This window comes from Nelumbo nucifera, chromosome 2 (assembly GCF_055504915.1).
Source record: "Nelumbo nucifera cultivar China Antique chromosome 2, China Antique-T2T, whole genome shotgun sequence".
Lineage (NCBI taxonomy): Eukaryota > Viridiplantae > Streptophyta > Magnoliopsida > Proteales > Nelumbonaceae > Nelumbo > Nelumbo nucifera.
In genome coordinates, this window is record NC_142650.1 from 4,653,875 (window position 1) to 4,672,707 (window position 18,833).

Below are 18,833 nucleotides of genomic sequence, written 5' to 3' on the forward strand. Positions count from 1 at the left end.
AGCCACAGTTTTCTCGTTGTTTAGGTGCCAATATGGTTATTGATTAATGACAAATCAAATTAAATATGATTTAAGCCTTCTAAACATTTTGGGAGGTCCGTTGTACCAGACTCCCCTACAAACTACTAGCCACAGATCATGTCCGTTGTGTCACATCGATCAGTTGGTCCTATACTTTCATTCAATCTATCACAATTACGAGCCCAGATTTCTTAATCACTTTTCCTACCCACTTTAGGAACTAACAAGTATGCTTGTTATACGTATTTATACGTCTAAACCATGATTTTAAAAAACGAACCTGTCAGGGGTCCAGTTATCGGTTTGAACGGTCTGACCATTCAGGCCTGTTTTGGCAAAAATTTAAAAAATTTAAAAAAACTTAAAAATTTGGAAAACGATTATAACCGTTCGAACAATTAACTAGCCGGTTCCGCGGTTTATTGATAAAAATCAACGATTTTGAAAAAAAAATGCAGTTTTGAAGAAAAACGAAATCGATCAAATGACCAATTCCCGATTTTTCCGGTCCGATTTTGAAAACAGTGGTCTAAAGTAAAAGGACACACTGAATGAAGGTGCAAGAAACAACTGTAGAAAAAAAAATAAAAAGTGTAGGAAACCCAGAGTGATGTTATTTGCACTAGTGCTGAAATTTTATAGAAAAGGGTTTACATGGGAGGAAATGCAGTCTGTGTCTCAAACTCACTTCCCAGCATGATAATTCAGCATTTTGAGTGGAAAATCAAGTGAAAAAATATAAATACAAGGATGCCCTTAATGTCTGGTTCGGGTAGGTGGAGCATGGTTTTGGGCCACACCCCAAGCCCTAGAGCAATATGAGGTAAAGGTTTAAAAGTGAAAACATAGGCCTGGCCTATGAGGCCCATGGGATTCATTAGGTTTGACAAGATTCTTAGGTTTAAAAGTGAAAACATGATAACAAAATAAGGGAAAATCTAATCATCTATGCTGTCGGAAAGACATAGTTATTACTTACCGTACTTATGATATTAGTTGATTGGTTTTATAAGTTTTTCCGATATTATATCTGTTTGCTATTATAATCGAACCCTTGGTATAATGAATTGGACCTCTTGATTTAATGTTTTTTGTAGGAAAAAAAAAAAGAACTATAGATATGACAGATTCAGTTTTGTTCCATATAGCAAAGGACCATCAGTAGGTGGAAACTAAGGCCACTTAGGTTGTGTTTGGTTTGAGGAATAAAGTAGGAAAAGGAAGAATAAAACAAGAAAACCTTTACAAATATTGTATTAGTTTTTTTATCTTTTTCTTCCTTTTCCTACCTTTTTCCCTCAAATCAAACATAGCATTAACGTCTTAACCCATGTTATCATATGAAGTTTAAGAATCTCTGAATCATGAGTATTGTGACTTTTTTAATCCTTAGAGGAGCGGAGGAGCCTTTCAACATTTTCTTTTAGGTTTCAGACAGTTATTATAAATTGAAATGGATCGGCAAGCAAGAACGTTCATGGTGAATAAATTTATGTGGGGTGGTTGCTTATATGGATGGTTTTGTTTTGAATACGAATGCTTTTGCTTTTAACGGGGTTTTGTTTTGAAAACCATTCATTTCATCAACATTCCCGAAGTCCCATGAATCCCGCTGTTCCCATGTCTCAAAAGTTTGTAAAGCAAATAAGTTCTCTTTTTTTAATGGCTGAAATTTGGGGGGAATCGACGATGAATACGCAGGGTTTGCATGTTTTAACTGATGAACATTTCCGCATGATCATTACCCATTTATTAATTTATTATAAATTGGGTAGGTTAACTTTATATGATTTGAAGGTACCATTTGACTCAACCGAAGAAAGAGAGAGAGATTAATCCAAGTGGTTGTCAAAAATTGCCACCCCTAATACTTACATAAATTCTTGTCTTGTGCCAAAGAAAAGTATTTACATAAACTTTAAAGGCTCATAACAAGCTAGAGTTTGAGTTATATTGTGCTTAACATTATTGTTTTCAACTTATATAGAATGAAACATGCCCAACTAGCTTTCCTTTTATGTACCCCACCTAGGGGTGTCAATTTGACAAGAGTCCAATTCAATCCGCTCCAGTAAGAGTCCATTACAGATGGGTTAGGTCCAGTCCAATCCAATCCAATCTAATGAATGATCTGGACCATCTTGGATCAATCCAATTTAATGTTTGGACCATCTAATCTGTTCAAATCGGTTTTAATTTAGATTGGTTTTAAACCAAATTTGGTCTATTGACACCTGTATGTTTATCTTTTGTCAATGGACTAGAGAATTGTTCAATTTGACCCAATCAGATATAAATCCATTACAGATGGAGCATATACAATCCAGTCCAACAGATACTTTGGACCATTAAGTCTGGACTGGCGGTCCAATTCAATATGTCTTATGTCTTATTGATTCGTTAATCCATCCAAATTGATTCTGATTTGGACTGGGTCCAAACCAAAACCGCTCCATTTCCCTCGCCATATTTGTAGAGTGAACTATTGGAGATTTACATAAATCCATCATTTAGGCACTCAATTTTAAATTTATGAACCCGATGTGAAGTTTTAGAGAATTGACTAAATCCATTTTTTAGGTCAAATTTAGGAATAGTAGAAATAAAAATATATTTCAGTATAGATGATATTTTTAAACCTAGTATTTGCATTATACATACTTCTAAAGTGCAAACTTTTAGACTTCTGAAATGAAATAGAACCGATCCCGTTTGGGAACAGAATAATGAAACGGTTTGGTACATAGTACTAATTAATTGATGTAAGTAGCAAAAGATTAATTGTAAAATTAGGTTTATGGACAATTGGGAAAGGATATGGTAAAAGTTGCCCAGACAGCCATGGCAAATGATAGAACCTGTTGGAAGATGCAATTAATGAATGATTGTTTGAGAAAAGAAGCATAGTATCTACTGAGGAATGCATTTCAGAATATGGAGCGCACCTTCTAAAATTTCAATAAGATACCACATCTCTCGTGGTCTGCAACTCTGTCCGACTGAACAATCATACCACATCTCTCAAAATGCTTCATAAATTTGGGGTTTCTGGATTTTCGCAAGTATCAGTTTTTGCATTAGACTTTGGGTGTAAATTCCTAAAACTTTTCCCATACATTATGAGTTGCAGTTTAGTATCATGCTACCATTCAGATAACTACATGTTAAAATGCTAACAAAGTCGCTTAGATTTTATTTTAAAAATTTGAGGAATAGTGGAGGGTAAATTCAATATTTCATTTCTTTCCGTTAGCACTACAATGTCAATTGTTAAAAATAGTAGGGATGCTATAAGACAATATGTAAACAGTAAGGATAGAATTAGTCAATTAACTAAACTATAAGAGTAGTTTAAGAAATTTGATAATAATTTACAAACTTTGATAATAGGAGTACAAATTTGCAAACTTGGGATAAAAAATCAAGAGATAATTCAATGTGACTAATTTCATTGTCTTAGTTCAATAATTCATAACAAATGAGAGATTGAGGAGAATATTACTTAAAGAATTATAATAGGATAGACATAATGGAGAGATGTATCATGAATCTTTTTATAATAGACGAATACTTCGGCTAAAAAGAATTTTCTGTAAAACAATTATCAGGCTAAATATGTTGTATACACCAAAGTGTTGCATGGCAAAAAAAAAATGTGAATGCTCAAAAGAACAAGTGGTAAATCTAGGATCCATTTACAACACCTCTTACGAAAATTGATTTATTAGAAGCTGAAAGGGTAAAAGAATTAGGCTAATTGAAAATTATTTGGATAAAGGTGACAAAACATGATATCAACATTCCTTAATTTAACAACGGACATGCCAAACAGGATTCCTCTTGCTAACCCCATAACCTAAGATGATGATGATATGGATCATTTGTTTCTTGCTCTATTATCAATTCAAAGCTTGTACATCAGAATAATCTAGAACATGGTATCTTTCTGTTTCTCCATAAAAACAAACTTTGTAAGAGGTGAGCTAGTTTGTTTTTTGTACTAGGGATATATACAAATTTTATTGACTGAAAGTGTTGTGTCTTGGCTTGAATGGTACCTTAGTGAAATTAATTCACCCATGAGTGATCAAGAGAATGGTTCTTGAGTTTCTTGACTAGTCCTTCAGTGTCTAAGCAGACCATTAAATAATTGTAATTATGACGGATTGTTGATTCCAAACCTTGAATTAGAGCCCTAATTTCTGCATCATTGCTCCCATTTGCTTTGCATGCTATTCTTTGCGCTTCCATGATTGCTTTTGATTCTGAACTCTTGAGTACATATCCAATTCTTGCATGACTAAGATTGCCGCTTGTGTACAAGGTAAATGAGGGAGGGACCGAATTCAACCTTGTGTTGGGGTGCTCATTCTATTCTTTTGTTGTTTTTGAATATTCTTTGAGGATGTTGCAAGTTGATTCAATGATTCTCATGGGGTGAATTTTTTTTATTTTAAAAGATCCATTGGTTCCTTGCTTCCGATAACTTGTATAGTATCACTTGGAATTTGGAGAGTGTAGATTTTCTTCATTTTGGAGAGATGGCCAGGTAACGAGTAAAACCATTTTGAAAGGTCCTAGTGAAATGGCTTGTCTCTGGTGTGTTCTGGGTTTACTCCTATTTGAGTGTGGCACCAGATTGGGTCAATCAACTCATTAATCAAGCCACTAAATTTATGACCCAGTGATTAAGGTAATTTTGTGTTTAGTTCAAATATGGCACCAGTTATTAATGATACGGGAAGAACCTTGACCCACCACAGACGGAGCCTACTTTGCCTTAACGCATTGTATGCATAAGGAGCACACTAACCAATGAAAATCCATCAAAATTTTAAGAAAGGGAAAATTTATGTACTTTGGGCTAATGCCACGAATTTTAAAATGCAATAATTCAGTATCCGAACTATCAAAATGTGCTAATTCATTATCTATTGTTAATCAATCGTTCAGTGGCATTTGAAAAGACACAAATGTCCTTCGAGTGTCATCTAATTTTCTTTACCAACCATCCAAACATTGATAAAAAATGAACACTCTCAAAATTCTTGACTCTTCTGTTCAAGAATGTTGGGGTCATCAGAATGCCCACTAAGACGTGACCCCAACTTTCTTGAATAAAAGAGGCAAAGATTTGGGACTGTTCCTTTTTTGCGAATGTTTGGATGTTTGATAAAGAAAATTAGATGACACTTGAAGGTCATTTGTATCTTTTCAAATGCCACTTGTCAAGATCCTCAAGATCCGTCTACTCTATTTCCTTCACCATCAGCAACCCTTTTAATCCTAAAACTTGTATCAGAGCCTCTTCTGCTCCTCTCCCTCTAACTCCCCGTCAAGACCACCACCCGGAACCATCATTCGATTTTCTAAAGCCGCTTTCTTCTCTCCTCAAAACCACCGGTCTCGTTCTCACACTCACCGCTGCCGCTTTCTTCTTCAACCGCTTCAGCAAACCCTCATTCGCCGCTCCCACCACCTCACCCACCGACGTATCCACCGAAGCCGTCTCCGATGAAGAGAAAGAGCGTACCATCGAAGAGTATCTGGACTCCCATCCTGATGATGTCAAAGCCCTCAGGTCCCTTATGGATGTCAAGATCAAAGCTCGCAAGCTTCAAGAAGCGATCGCCATCATCTATCGACTTATCCAAATTGAACCCTCCGAAAAAGAATGGCCTTTACTGAAAGCCCACCTTCAGAATTACAGTGGAGATGTCGAATTGGCGAAATTAGGCTTCGAAGAGATTCTATCCAATGACCCTCTTTTTGTTGAAGCTTACCATGGTCTTGTAATGGCAACGTCACAGTCAGAGTCTGATGAATTGGGAGCTGTATTGAAGAGGATTGAGAACGCTATGGAGAGGTGCAAGAAGGAGAAGAAGAAAGAGGGTTTGAGGGATTTTAAGTTGTTGGTCGCGCAGGTTAGGGCTATTGAGGGGAATTATGTGGATGCATTGAAGGTTTATCAGGAGCTTGTTAAGGAGGAACCCAGGGATTTTCGGCCGTATCTCTGTCAGGGCATTATCTATACTTTATTGAGAAAGAAAGACGAGTCAGAGAAACAGTTTCGGATGTATCGGCGACTCGTCCCGAAGGAGCACCCTTATGTTAGGTATTTTGATGATAATATGTTTGCAACAAAGGTGCTCTCGCAAATGGCGGAAAGTCAGAGAGTGGGCTCTAAGAGCTGATAAATGTGCAGTAACTCTCCAAATTTTTTAGTAAGCGGAAAGGGATTCGGCCTTTGCAAATGGTAAGAGTGGTTTATTTAAGTAAAATTTTCTTATATATCTATTAAGAATTTATGGTTTCCTTTTTCAATTTGTAGCTGCCTAACGCAAATTTTGTAGTTGGTCATACCTTTATTGGTTATTACTTATTAGTGGAGAAGGAAAACAATCTTTGTTGTCAATTAATCGGATGTGGGATATGGTGAATTTGCTATCTTCATGTTCAGTTACACAACATTGTGTCTAGTATGTTGAATGAGCCCATGTCTTCCTCTGTATTTTTACAAGTGGCGTCTAACTTTGTGCAGGCATGAGCCTTGCCTTGCACCCTTCACTTTTGGAACACTAGGGTGATGTAGTTGGGTTGGGTTTTTTGGGTAGGGGGTGTTCTCTGCCCGCTTCAGTTGCTGTGATGCTGCAAATGCTAGCTTTAAGCTAGAAATTGGCATCATGTTTTTAGGATCTTTGTGATGCAATAACATTAGTTGAACATAAAGGTCGAGAGCTTTAGGTTTGACTGCATATGATTTGGACGATATGAAACTAACAATGCATTTGGTTGCAAACAAAATGGAAGAAAGGAAAAAGAAAATCCAAAAGAAGTGGCTTTCCTTAATTTCATTAACAAGAGAAACCAAAGACAGGGAAAAAAAACACTAATACAAAAGCAGTAAGAAGAGGAAAAGAACTAAGACAAAGTAGGAAGGTAAAATTTTTCTCTTTTCTCTTTGATCTATTTTCTCTTCTTTTATTTTCTCGTTCTTTTCAAAACCAAAGAAGACAGAAAGTTCTTGTATTTGTTTTCAGAAAGATTATTTTCCTATTGTATTAAATTGGTGATTATGGAACTTTTATTTGTAAATAAATGATGACAATCATGCATCAGAGCTTCTTAAGGTGGGGATCGTCTTGCCCAAATCATCATCAGGATGAAAGTAGTGGACCATTAAACCTGGATTTCTCTTGTCATGCTCTCAATGCTTTGAACTTGAGCATAAAAATGGTTCACTACATGGCCATGAAAATTTAATACCTTTTGCAAGATGACAAGAACATTATTTTCCTGCAGACCAACTGATAGATGGGACTTGCATTGGATAATGGCCATAAGAATTTTTATTTTCCTGCAGACCAACTGTTTTCCTTGAGAGCTTCCCTTGATCTCTAATACTTTGTACTTGGGTGGGAAGTTCAATCTTCCCACCAGGTTCAGCCCCAGCAGACATTACTGCATTCTCCTTGACTCTTTCTTCTCTTTATTCTATTGGAATTAACATCTATTTGTTCTATCATTCTGCAATAAGTTTTGATGACATTTGGTATAAGCCGTTGGCAGTGACCCATTATAAACCCCACTGTATCACACCTCATGGAATGAAGTGCATCCTTCACTGGCATGTTTGTGATATACAAGGTTTAAGAAGTTGGCCTTGGACTTTTTTTTGTCCAATAAACAAATATCTATGTATGTCTGCCAAAAAATGAAAACGTAGGCTTCGAGTACAAGTGAGCTGTTTCAAAAAAAAAAAATACAGCAATCCATAATTTTCTATTAGACAATGAATTCAGTAGTAAATTCATCAAAAAAAATGAATTCAGTAGTAGCCATACTAGTGAAGATATTCAAATTCTCCACCTAGTAGGCTGTTCGTTGTCATGGTAACAGGCCCTTAGTTTTGACTCGTTTAGTTGTTTTGTTTTGGAATTATTCGGTTCAGATGATCTTCACTCTCTTATTAGTGAAGTTATGTAAATATAAGTGTCAAAAGCTAACCTACTTTCAAAGGGAGAAAAGGTGAAGAAGAGGAAGGCACGTGACCTCTACTGTTGGTTGTAGCTTACTGTGGAGGAATTTACCTGTGATTACTCCCCAGAAAACCATAGATGAACCATCATTTGCAAACCCACCTGAATGCCATGGCTTTGGGCATCTGAGACTTATTTTATCTGAAAAACTAAGTGCCAATATGGCACACTTTACCGTCTTTTACTGCATGCCATGGAAAAGAAGGGTTCTCCATTTTATTAGTTTGATTAGTTCACAATTGGCATTACCTAGTGGGAACAGGAAAATTAAATCTGCCAAATGTGCAGAAAGTGATAAATTTAATAGGCATAATTATGTGAAGTGTATATATGTTTGCAATTTTTGTTTTATGAGATAGAGAATTTATATGACAAAATGAAATTGAGAATTCATCATCATACTGATAAACAAATTGGAACATAGCATATGGAGTGGAGATAACGAAAGCAATAAAAATAAGTAAATCAATGATTGAGGTGCAGGTTCCTTAAACTTCTGATGGTAGGCCAGCGGAGGTACTATGGTAAGAGTTACGAATAGAGGCGACCCTTGAGAAGATTTTTACTAATTACTGGACATGGATGATGGATGTGAACGTAACCTAGAGATGCTGCTGAAAAACAGGTTAGCATGTCAAGTGTATACCTCGTCTCTTAGAAATCATGTTAGTGGAAGTAAATGTTGAAAGATTGCCATTGCATGTGTACAAGGCTGTAAGTATAGAGGTTTATGCAGATGATATTATCATAATGTGAAATTTGTCTCCTACTTATAAAAGGGAGCAATTTAGTTATGGAAGGCTGATATGGGAAATAGGGGCTGCTCTGATCATGTTATACTGCTATCTGTTGGAACAATTTTGTTTTTTTTTTTTAAAGGTTCAGCTCGGAATAAGTACAAATACAAATATGTAGAGTAAAAAACCTTGTATTTTGTATTCATTTGTACTCTTCAAACTAAGCATAAGGCTGTATTTGGATGCGAAGTAAATCAAGAACCGATGTAAAATTTACATCGGTTCGCTTTTGCACACGTTTGGTAAGCAAGTGTAATCATTATCAATGTAAAATTACATTTCGGTTCAGTTTTGCGTGCATTTGGATGGAGTATAGTTTTACGTCGATGATAGATGAAAAACCTTATCACATTTAAAGTTTTACATCGATAATCGATGTAAAAGCTATCGATGTAAAACTTAAACAACTTTTTACATCGATTTCAAAATATAACGGTCATATATATATTTAAGGTTCAATGTAAAAACACAGCCTAAGCCACAATCCATTGGAACAATTTTGATGCTTATCATGCTGTGTGACCATATTGCCATACAGTAAACATGGAAAGTGTGGAATGGCTTGTAAATGAGGAGATTCATTAAGGATCTTGTGCTGCATGGCTGGACAATTGGGTCGATATCCATCCAACCAAATTATGGTCAAATTAATTATTTAGGCAAACAAGATTTCGAGTATTTTCTAGTTTTGGATGGGCCCAACCATCTACCCACCACTACCAAGAATAAATAAGTCGAATAGCAAATAAGGCAGGTCATGCAGGGAGGGCCTCAGTTCCTTATACCAAACCCTTTACCTGTCAATCTCTGTCATTACCATTAGGAAGGACGATGTGGCGAATATAAACTGTTCATTATTCTCATGGAGGACCTCTTGTTCATTGGCCAGGTGTTACTCTGTTTGTCTCAATTTGAACTTAAAATTGATCCGGTTATGGTGATCTCAAGGTTCAAAATATATCGGGCGAATTTATATTGCATTTTTATACTTTTTTTTATTTTTTTTTTGCAACTGGTTCAAAGGGGCTGGTTTAGGTTTCCTCTATCCTCTGAATTGGTCAGACCCTGATACATCCACTGTATGGGTGTATCGGAGGAGTCTCAGAACCATATGTATCAGTTGATACGGGTCAATACGTATTAATACTGGGTGATCCAAATTCAATCTATAAATCCAATCTAAATCCGTTATTTCAGATATTAATAAAGCCAGTTTGAGTCTAGATGTCACCCAATTTATCATGAGTTTATGACCCATTTACATAGTCCTACATCCCACCCTGTAATGGTGATTAATCTAAGAGATATTGACTGTTCTAAGTTTATTTTTTTTAACATTAAATTTGGCAAGTGTTTTGAGGCTAAATGAAAACAGCGTGCTCTGTCAAGGTTCTGAAGTAACTTGTTATGTGTTGTCAAAAAAGTAAAAGAATAGCAACACGGAAGAATCCTAGGTTATTTTGGGAGAGTTTCTGTTCCACATTTCCACCCAAGCAGATATTGCAATGACATGGCATAAAATCTATAAATAGAATAGGGTGTAAAGAATTTTCAAGATAACAATTCTGAGCATTAAAAATAATAAGGATAATTTTTATGGGAATTCGTATGCCTAGAGGGTAGAGGCAACTGATGAAAAAAGTTAAAGGTAGCATTCGGGAGGCTTTTCCTCTCTCTCTCTCTCTTTTAGCAGAAGGCACTTTCAGCGACAACAACATACTCCTTTTTTAAATAGATTTTTGTTTTTGTTTGGATCTTCTAAATATGTAAAAAGGACTTAGTTATTTTTTTTCTATGAAACAAAGATATTTATTTATTTGGAAAAATAGCTTGTTCAAGTACGATAAAAACCAGCTCCTATTTATCCAATTAAGGGGTGTTTTGTAACGTGGATGAGAAAATTGGTGGGTGTGGACTAATCCACACCACACCCTATAATAGGGACTAATTCACAACATACCACAGTCTACAGTTGTTCTTAATTGTAGACAAAATGTGTAAATTGGATCAGTCCACACCCACAGTGGTATTATGTAGGCATGGCCTGGACCAATCCACACCACACTTTTTTATTACATGTATCTCATATGCATTTTATGAATGATCTACACATTTAATCATAAATATCTAATTTTTGCATTTTATATGATAAATATATTAAAAAAAGACATCAATAAATTAATATTATCCAATAAATATTAATTTTAATAAAACAATAATAAAATAATTTAAAAATAAAAAAATATATTTTAAATATTTAAAAATATTATTTTATTGAAAAAACATTAAAATTTAAGGAAAATAATTAATAATTTAATAATAAAAATATTAAAATATAATAAATAATAAAACTAAGTATACATTGGTATACAATGGAGAGGATTCCGTGGCAACAAGATATATACTATATAGATTCAAACTTTTAATTAGATCCTTGGAGAAGGTAAAAGCACCATTATCAACAACCATACTAATACCTCAAGCAAATTTCAACAAACAAATCAAAAATGAATGATCAACCTTGACAGCATCCAAATCTTGAAAGAAGTTTCTAACAGTTCAATTCTTTGTTTCTAACAATTGAGTTTGATTCTATGTTTCCAACTTCAAGTTCGATTCTATGTTTTTTTTCTAAAGAAAAGCAACAACAAAGAAAGATAACATACCGGTGGTGGAGAGCTTTGGTGGAGCACAAAGGCAGAGATCTTTGGCAAGCGGCGGAGACCTCCAACGGTAAAATTATGTGAAGCAAAGTCGGAGATAGGGTTTCCAGGGAGCATGTGAAGCAGGATATCAAAGTTAAACCATGGATGGACCCCCCCTCCACAAGAAAATGGTGTGGTCGATAATATGCGGTGTGGACAAGGTAGGTCCATGATATAGTATGGATAGACCTGGTCCATGATATAATGTGGACCGGTCCTGTCCACGACCATCCGAACACCCTACTCATCTTGTGGCATGGATCAAAACGGTCCATCCACGAGGTGAACACGGAATCGAACACCGCCTAAGTGTGGCAAGTAGGGTGGATTCGAGCCGAGCCAAGCCGAATAGTACTAGGCTCGAGCTCGGCTCAAGACTATTCTACAAGGCTCGAGCTCGAGCTCGGCTTGGCTCGACTCATTTTATATTTTATAAAAATATTTTACTATATATTTTATAAATATTTTCTTATAAAAATAAAAATTATATGTAAAAAATTATTTTATATTTAAAAAATTAAGAATTATAATATTTTTATTATATATGTTATTTTCTATAATTTTATATATATATATATATATATATATTTGAGCTGGCTCACGAGCCGAGCTCTAATAGGCTCGAGCTCCGCTCGTTTAATAATCGAGCCACTGAATTGGACTTGAGCCCAGCTGAAACTGAGCCGAACCGAACTTTTCACAAGCCGAGCTCAAGTAGCTCGTGAAAAGCTTGGCTCGTTGCCACCCCTACTGGCAAGGTAGTGATCAAGCTTCCAAACCGGACCAACTAAGTTTATGGTGTTTTATACGTTCATTGTTTATTGTGTGTGTTTTTTTTTCTCTCTAAACCCCCCCAAAAAATAACATATTGGGAAATATATACATTTTTTGCTGATATAGCAATTATGTTTCTTTCATAAAACAAAACTATATATGTACATTGGTGAAACACCCCATACCCCAAGTAATCTACTTTTTGGTTGATAAGGCCTCCAACTGATTATAGCATAGACTTGGAATTGAATCCTATTTGTACTAGGATTGGAGGGTTTGTCTGTATGAGGGATGGACCACCCCCTCCCCCCAAGCAATACTGAGTGGACATGTTTATATTTCTCTTTCCTTGATATAATTATTCTTAGTAAGGAATAGGCATGTGAACTGTATTCGAAAATCCGAATTTGAATCTTAGACTTGGCATAATCGAATTGAATTCAGATAATTCGAATTGGATATTCGATCGAATTCAACCAATTTTTACCGATTAAATTATTGGACTGAATTCGGATATGCATTGATCCAATCCGATAAATATCCGAACTGATTATATATATATATATAAAGGTTAAAAAAGTAAATAAACAATTTGAGATTCTCGGTTCTCGAATCTCATTGAATCAAATGAACAAAAATTGATGAACATTCGAGCCTCTCCTCTAGTCTCCCTCTCCCTTCAAACACTAACCCTAACCCTCCCTTCATCATCGCCGCCTGAGCAACCACCATCATCGGCCACATCAACGATTTGGCAGTCGATAGTCGAGTACCGATCATTGGCCATTGCCCCACATCGTCCGCCTCTTGTTAGTCCTCTCTCGTCTCTCATCTTCTCCTCTATCTCTCATATTTTGAGATTGAGACTTAACATTGTCGTCGCCCAAGCAACCACCATCATCGACGGCAACGTTAGTGATAGTGGTCAAGCACTGGTCACGGCCACTACTGTCTCCTTCGCCGCTGCTCAATTTCCCAAAGCACTCAACCCAAACTAATACTGCAAGAATGCCATTGTGCCAATAGTCCAACATCACCGCCCAATACTACCATTGCATTCGCATGGATGGAATTCGAATTGAATAAAATACTCGATTTAATAATCAAAATCAAATTCGAACTGCCATCAGATATCAAATCGAATTCAAATATTATTATTCGAGATTCTATTGGAATTCGATCCGTTTACAAGTATGATAAGTAAGTTATAATACTATGACTGATTGATTTAGAAATATTAAAATCAGACCATGGCAACACTAGATAAATATTGGAGACAGATTCATTGACCTCAGTACTACTGTAAATATGATAGTGATAGTTCCCGATTGGTTGAACATGTACGTTTACAAACTAAGCGATAGATATTGTAGAGATATGTAGACTAGGGAACAGGTTGATATGGACTATTCTTTGAATACTTGGTCCAACCAACTTTATTAAAAAAACATTAATCTTTGATGTATGATTTGCATGCCAGTATGTATTTAGTAAAGAAGGCCGACCGGATGAATTTCCTTTTACATCATTGGCATAGGCCGTAGGAGGTGAGAAAGTGAGAAGGCGAATAGGTGAGTAGGGGGTTGGCGTGTCAAACTTCACAATTTTTGACAAATAGATGGCCTTTATGTCAGCATGATTCCTCCTCATCTTACGGTAATGTGACGGTTGCATAGGGAATTTCCACAGACCTTGTTCCCCCCCTTTTTTTTTAAGTCCAACCCGATGATGAATGACTCCAATGCTATTCTTCAATTCAGTGGGTAGATGTAGATCATTTTGTTTGGTTCATGTCGTATATAAGCCCGGATTCAATAATTGGATTAAGTAAAGCAGAAACATCAATAGTGGCAAAACATCACTACAACTTTGCTTCATATGTGGAGCACAGTGAATAGGGTGAAATATCCTTGCTTTCTGATTTCAGCAAATTTCCGGTGTATTTATATTTCCACCAACAACCTGTTGCCTGGACTTCTGAGGAATGCAAGATTTGCTCGCCCGCGCCCTACAGACTACAGCAGGTTTTCAAAGAAAACTTACCAGATTTTTGCTGTTTGGGTCCATCTCCATCATACGGAAGTAAAGTAGCGAAAATCAAATAAACCAGAGTTTCTTATTTCAACCTTCAAAAAACACGAAATTCAGTAACGCTTAGCTTTCCAGTTGCAGCTCAATAAGACAGACAGGTATTCTAATTGGATTTCATATCATTCCTCCATCAATTCCCAACCAACACAACATTATTCCTCCACCAAAACCTCCCTCAGTCCAACTGTCCGATTGGACCGCTTGAGTTCATGACCACCAGGCACCAATTCCCAAATGCATGGTTCATTAAATTTAGAAGCACGGAATTGGTTGGTCTGAGCTTACAAATTGGTTAGGCTCGACCATGGTTGAATTTTAATTTTGTGTATTATTATCTGTTGTATGCCTGCTCAACTGACTAATGACATTATTATTATTGGATTGAGTCAGTCTGGGCTCTGGAGTGGACACTGGACAGTCCGACCGCTGCTTGCTTTCCCACTTCACAGTTGGTCCTTGTTACAGGTTTTTTTCCGTCTTTCTCGCTTGAAATTTGTTCTCTTTTTAGGCAACCATTCCATTCATTGTAGCCCAACTTGAACGTTTTTCTATGTACCTTTCCTTACCACATCCTTCGTGAAAACTCGGGCCGATAATCGTGTTATTTATGCATTTGAAAATTGAAATCACAGCAGGAAGGAAAACACCGACACCGACACCGTCGCCTTTTTCTTTTTTCTCATTGATAACTTCGCCTCTCGCCTCTCGCATCGCATATTTTGGATTTATGAATGTTTTGATTTCTGAAATCTGAATACCTCGGGTTTTACAATCACTCCATTTTGGAAACCCAATAAGGTCAGTAAAGTAATAGAGTTTTTTTAAACTAGATGTGTATTGTTTCCATGTGCTTGTGTAGGTTGATCTTGATCATTAATGGTCAAGCTAAAAAACTCAAAACTTAGCTGATGGATAGTTGGAAGATATTTCTAATACGAGATCAAATCAACCCCCACAACATCCTACGCTGTATTGAAAACATCTCCCGACATGTCCAATGGGGGCTACATGCTTGAATACATTCCATTTCCATCACATCCAAAGATTCCAATTGACTAATGCTGAATGAAGAAGACTCATGGAAAATGGGGTAGCTCATTAGCATTAGGGTAGGCGCTCCTGCAACTTTTTCTTTGGAGGTGGCCTAAAATTAAAATATACCACTTTTCCATTGTTTGTCTCAAATCACAAGTACTCGTCATTCTTTGTATACAAGTTTTAACAGGATTTACAAGTTAATAAGAATATATTCAATACAATACCTGGGGCATCACGGGGCAGGTTACAGGCTCACAGGTCAGTGAGGTCACGGATTGAATCCAAAGTCAAAAAGCAGGGGAGAATAAAAAACGGAGAAGTACCAATTTGTTCAATGCACATTTTTTATTTTCGCTGCACACCCATATACATTCAAAAGGTCCATAACTCACATTCTATTCATCAACGCCCGCGCTTAAATTAGCATCAATTCCGAATTAGCACCTACCTAACAGTACTTTCAGCCTATAAATTCAAAAACGGCAGTTAATGATTTGTAATATTGGGCAATACAGATGAGTCAGAGCCACGGATGGGATATACATATATCAAGTTTTCGTGAATCCATGATTGATGATGGAGAAATCAAATCAAGAAATCTTCTATGCACGAAAACTCTACCCACATTTATCACAACCACACATGGAAAACATCTCATCCCGGGAAAATTGTTCCCAATTCACAAGGATAATGTATTGTGGATAGGCGTGACGGAGTGGGAGAAATCAACAATTCCACTTGCAACAGTGAGCGCTGACGTAATTTGATGTGTATTGCTCTGGCTCCACTCTATTCTAATCACTGCGTCCATTCAAGATGGATCCATATCAATACATCCAGAATTCCAGATCTAGCGATGTGATTGATGGTTTTAGCCCAGCGCCATTCCACCGGGAGACGGGAGTAGCTGATATTTGACACACAAATGTACAGTTATGTGACGGCAATCATTTAGATTTAGCCATTTAGGTGGAGGAAGAACATGAGCCAAATAGCCAATTACAACTTGCCAAACAAGTACGACTTTGTTGATTGAATGATAAAATAATAGAATAGATAAAGTTGTAGGGACCGGACGGTCGGACGGGGGACCCAAGTTGAAGTTTGGACACCAAAGACAAAATTCCCCGAAACCCCCATCAACCCTATACCCTTCGTCCTCCTCTTTCTCCGCAACCAAACAAACTATCCCTTTCAAACCCCCAATCCTATTCCTACCACCTATCATTCATAATACTTGGGGCAAATTTCTTAAACTATATCTAAGTTTAAGAAATTGATTAAATTTACCTCTACTATTTCAGTCTTCAAGTATCTTTATTGTTTCTGACAATTGGTTAATTTTTTCTTATTGTTAGTATTCGTTAACAAAATGATTAAAAAGACGATTTTACCCATCATTTAAAAAACTTAAACTCCTGGATCAATGGAAGACATCATCAATGATCTTCAAGCTCCACCGGCAATCCCATTGTCAGCATCGTCAGCAGCCCTATTTTGTTTAAACACTTATCACTATGGCATCATCTCTTGGAAATGAAACCCATAAACCTTAGTTCCTCCTTATCTAGCACCTTTTCACATTTTTCACTTATGCAACAAACATGTAAGTTCCAAGAACCGTCATTGTTATCGCCTATTTGGGTAAGTAATGGACAACTTGAAGAAGCTTAAGCTTGATTTTCGAAGGCTTTCTTTCTCTCTTTCATTTGCTTTTTTTCATCGCTGTCATCAAATGTCCCTTGGTTTACTCCGCTCTTCGGTCCTTCCACCATTTTAGAGATGAGATAGGGAGAAGAAAAAGATCCTTGGTTTGGTCCTTCTTAAAGTACCCTAGTACCCCTACTGTCTTAAAGTCCTCCTCCTCCTTCTTGTTCTTCCTATTCCCATCATTTTTTTTTTGTTTCCCTTGCTTTCTACTCATCGTTATCGAACTAGCAGCAGTGGGAACTCTCCCCATATCTCCACCCTAATCCAATGAGAACCCCATTGTTTTGGTCCAAACAAGACTCGAAGGGTTACCATAAATTGAGGGACTCGGGAAGAAGGGTTTTGGGCGTGTGAGGTGGGTCTTCGGTTCAATAAAGTGGGGTGGTGACGTGTGGCAGCGAAGAGACTAATATTCAAGCAACAACGGTGATGCGAGGCATTGTTGCAACCATTGGAGCGAAATGTTTCATCACCGCCAGCAACAACAGACCCCTCCACCTCCTGTATGTGTACCTTGCTCAGCCCTTCATGGGCCGGGTAGCCCGACGGGATGGCTTGGCCCCTGGACAGGCTTGAACACACATTTGAGCTCTTGGGCTTGACCTCGGGCCTAAAAGACCGAACCCGACTATGTTGTGGGCCGGGTTTGGGATTTGTCAAAAAAGCCCAACCCAACCCAAGCTATAGGTTAAACCAAAAACCTTAGCCCTAAATATCCTAACCCTTCTCTTCTCAGTCATTTCTTTCTCTTAGTCTTAGCCGCCGAACCTCAATTCTCTCTTATTAGTTTTCACAGTCACAACCTCACACTCTCAGGCAGACAAAACTGACGAACACTCACCAGCGCAACCAATGAACTCCGGCAGACCGGTGGTGAGTCCTCTCTCTCTCTCTCTCTCTCTCTCTCTCTCTCTCTTTCTCTCTATCTCTCTCTCTCTCTCTCGTTCCTCTTCTCATTTCTCCTCTCTCAGAATCTCATATGTGAACTCAGGCACCGAGGAGGCGACGAACATAGGCATCGACGGCGGTGGTGGTGAACATTCATCATTTTAAACTCTCAAAACCCTATCCGAGCTTGACTTTCCCCTTCCCTCTCTGTTCATGTCTTCTCAAGTGTTTTCTTCTCTGACAAACATACCAGCAATTTTCACTTCTCATTCTCAGTTCCTTGTTCCCTCTTAATCGTTTTTCTTCTTTGGTGATCTCCAACGAACGTAGGCTAGCAGCTGCAACCCTTCTTTTTCTTGTTATTTTCTTTGGTGAACTTAGGCTAACACCTCAACACGAACTCAACACCGACAAACAGTCACGCAAACTCAGAACTGGTGACCATATGTCTATTAGGTCGGGTTTCAGGATTTTTATTGGGGTCGGGCTTAGGCCCAAGTTATAGGCCCGTTGGTCAGGCCGAGCTCGGGCTCGAACCTAACAAAATCCTGTTTATGAAGAGTAAAAGCCCGATCCGGCCCATGAATAGGTCTACTTGTACACAATTCATCCACCAATGTTCCCTCCTCTTCTTCAATATAATCTCCTTCATCTTCTTATTGAACGTGCCTATAAACCCAGCTAGATCTGATCGATGAGCGATCTCGTGACGTAACCAAAATATCAATGAATGAAACTTGCTGATCCAACTTGCAAAAATAAGCAACAGA

At 37.3% G+C, this 18,833-nt stretch overlaps 1 protein-coding gene across 1 annotated transcript; it reads left to right on the top strand.

The window, feature by feature from the left end:
• The first annotated feature begins 5,091 nt into the window (after nt 1-5,091).
• Nucleotides 5,092-9,145, top strand: LOC104594653 (protein SLOW GREEN 1, chloroplastic-like). The gene is made up of 2 exons (XM_010255045.3): nt 5,092-6,277; nt 8,544-9,145. The coding sequence occupies exon 1, from the start codon at nt 5,208-5,210 to the stop codon at nt 6,213-6,215; it is 1,008 nt and encodes a 335-aa protein (XP_010253347.1). The 5' UTR covers nt 5,092-5,207; the 3' UTR covers nt 6,216-6,277; nt 8,544-9,145.
• Nucleotides 9,146-18,833: the final 9,688 nt, after the last annotated feature.

Excerpts from the sequence above, each read along its gene's own strand:
- LOC104594653 (XM_010255045.3), top strand. The coding sequence starts at position 5,208 with ATGACACTTGAAGGTCATTTGTATCTTTTCAAATGCCACTTGTCAAGA.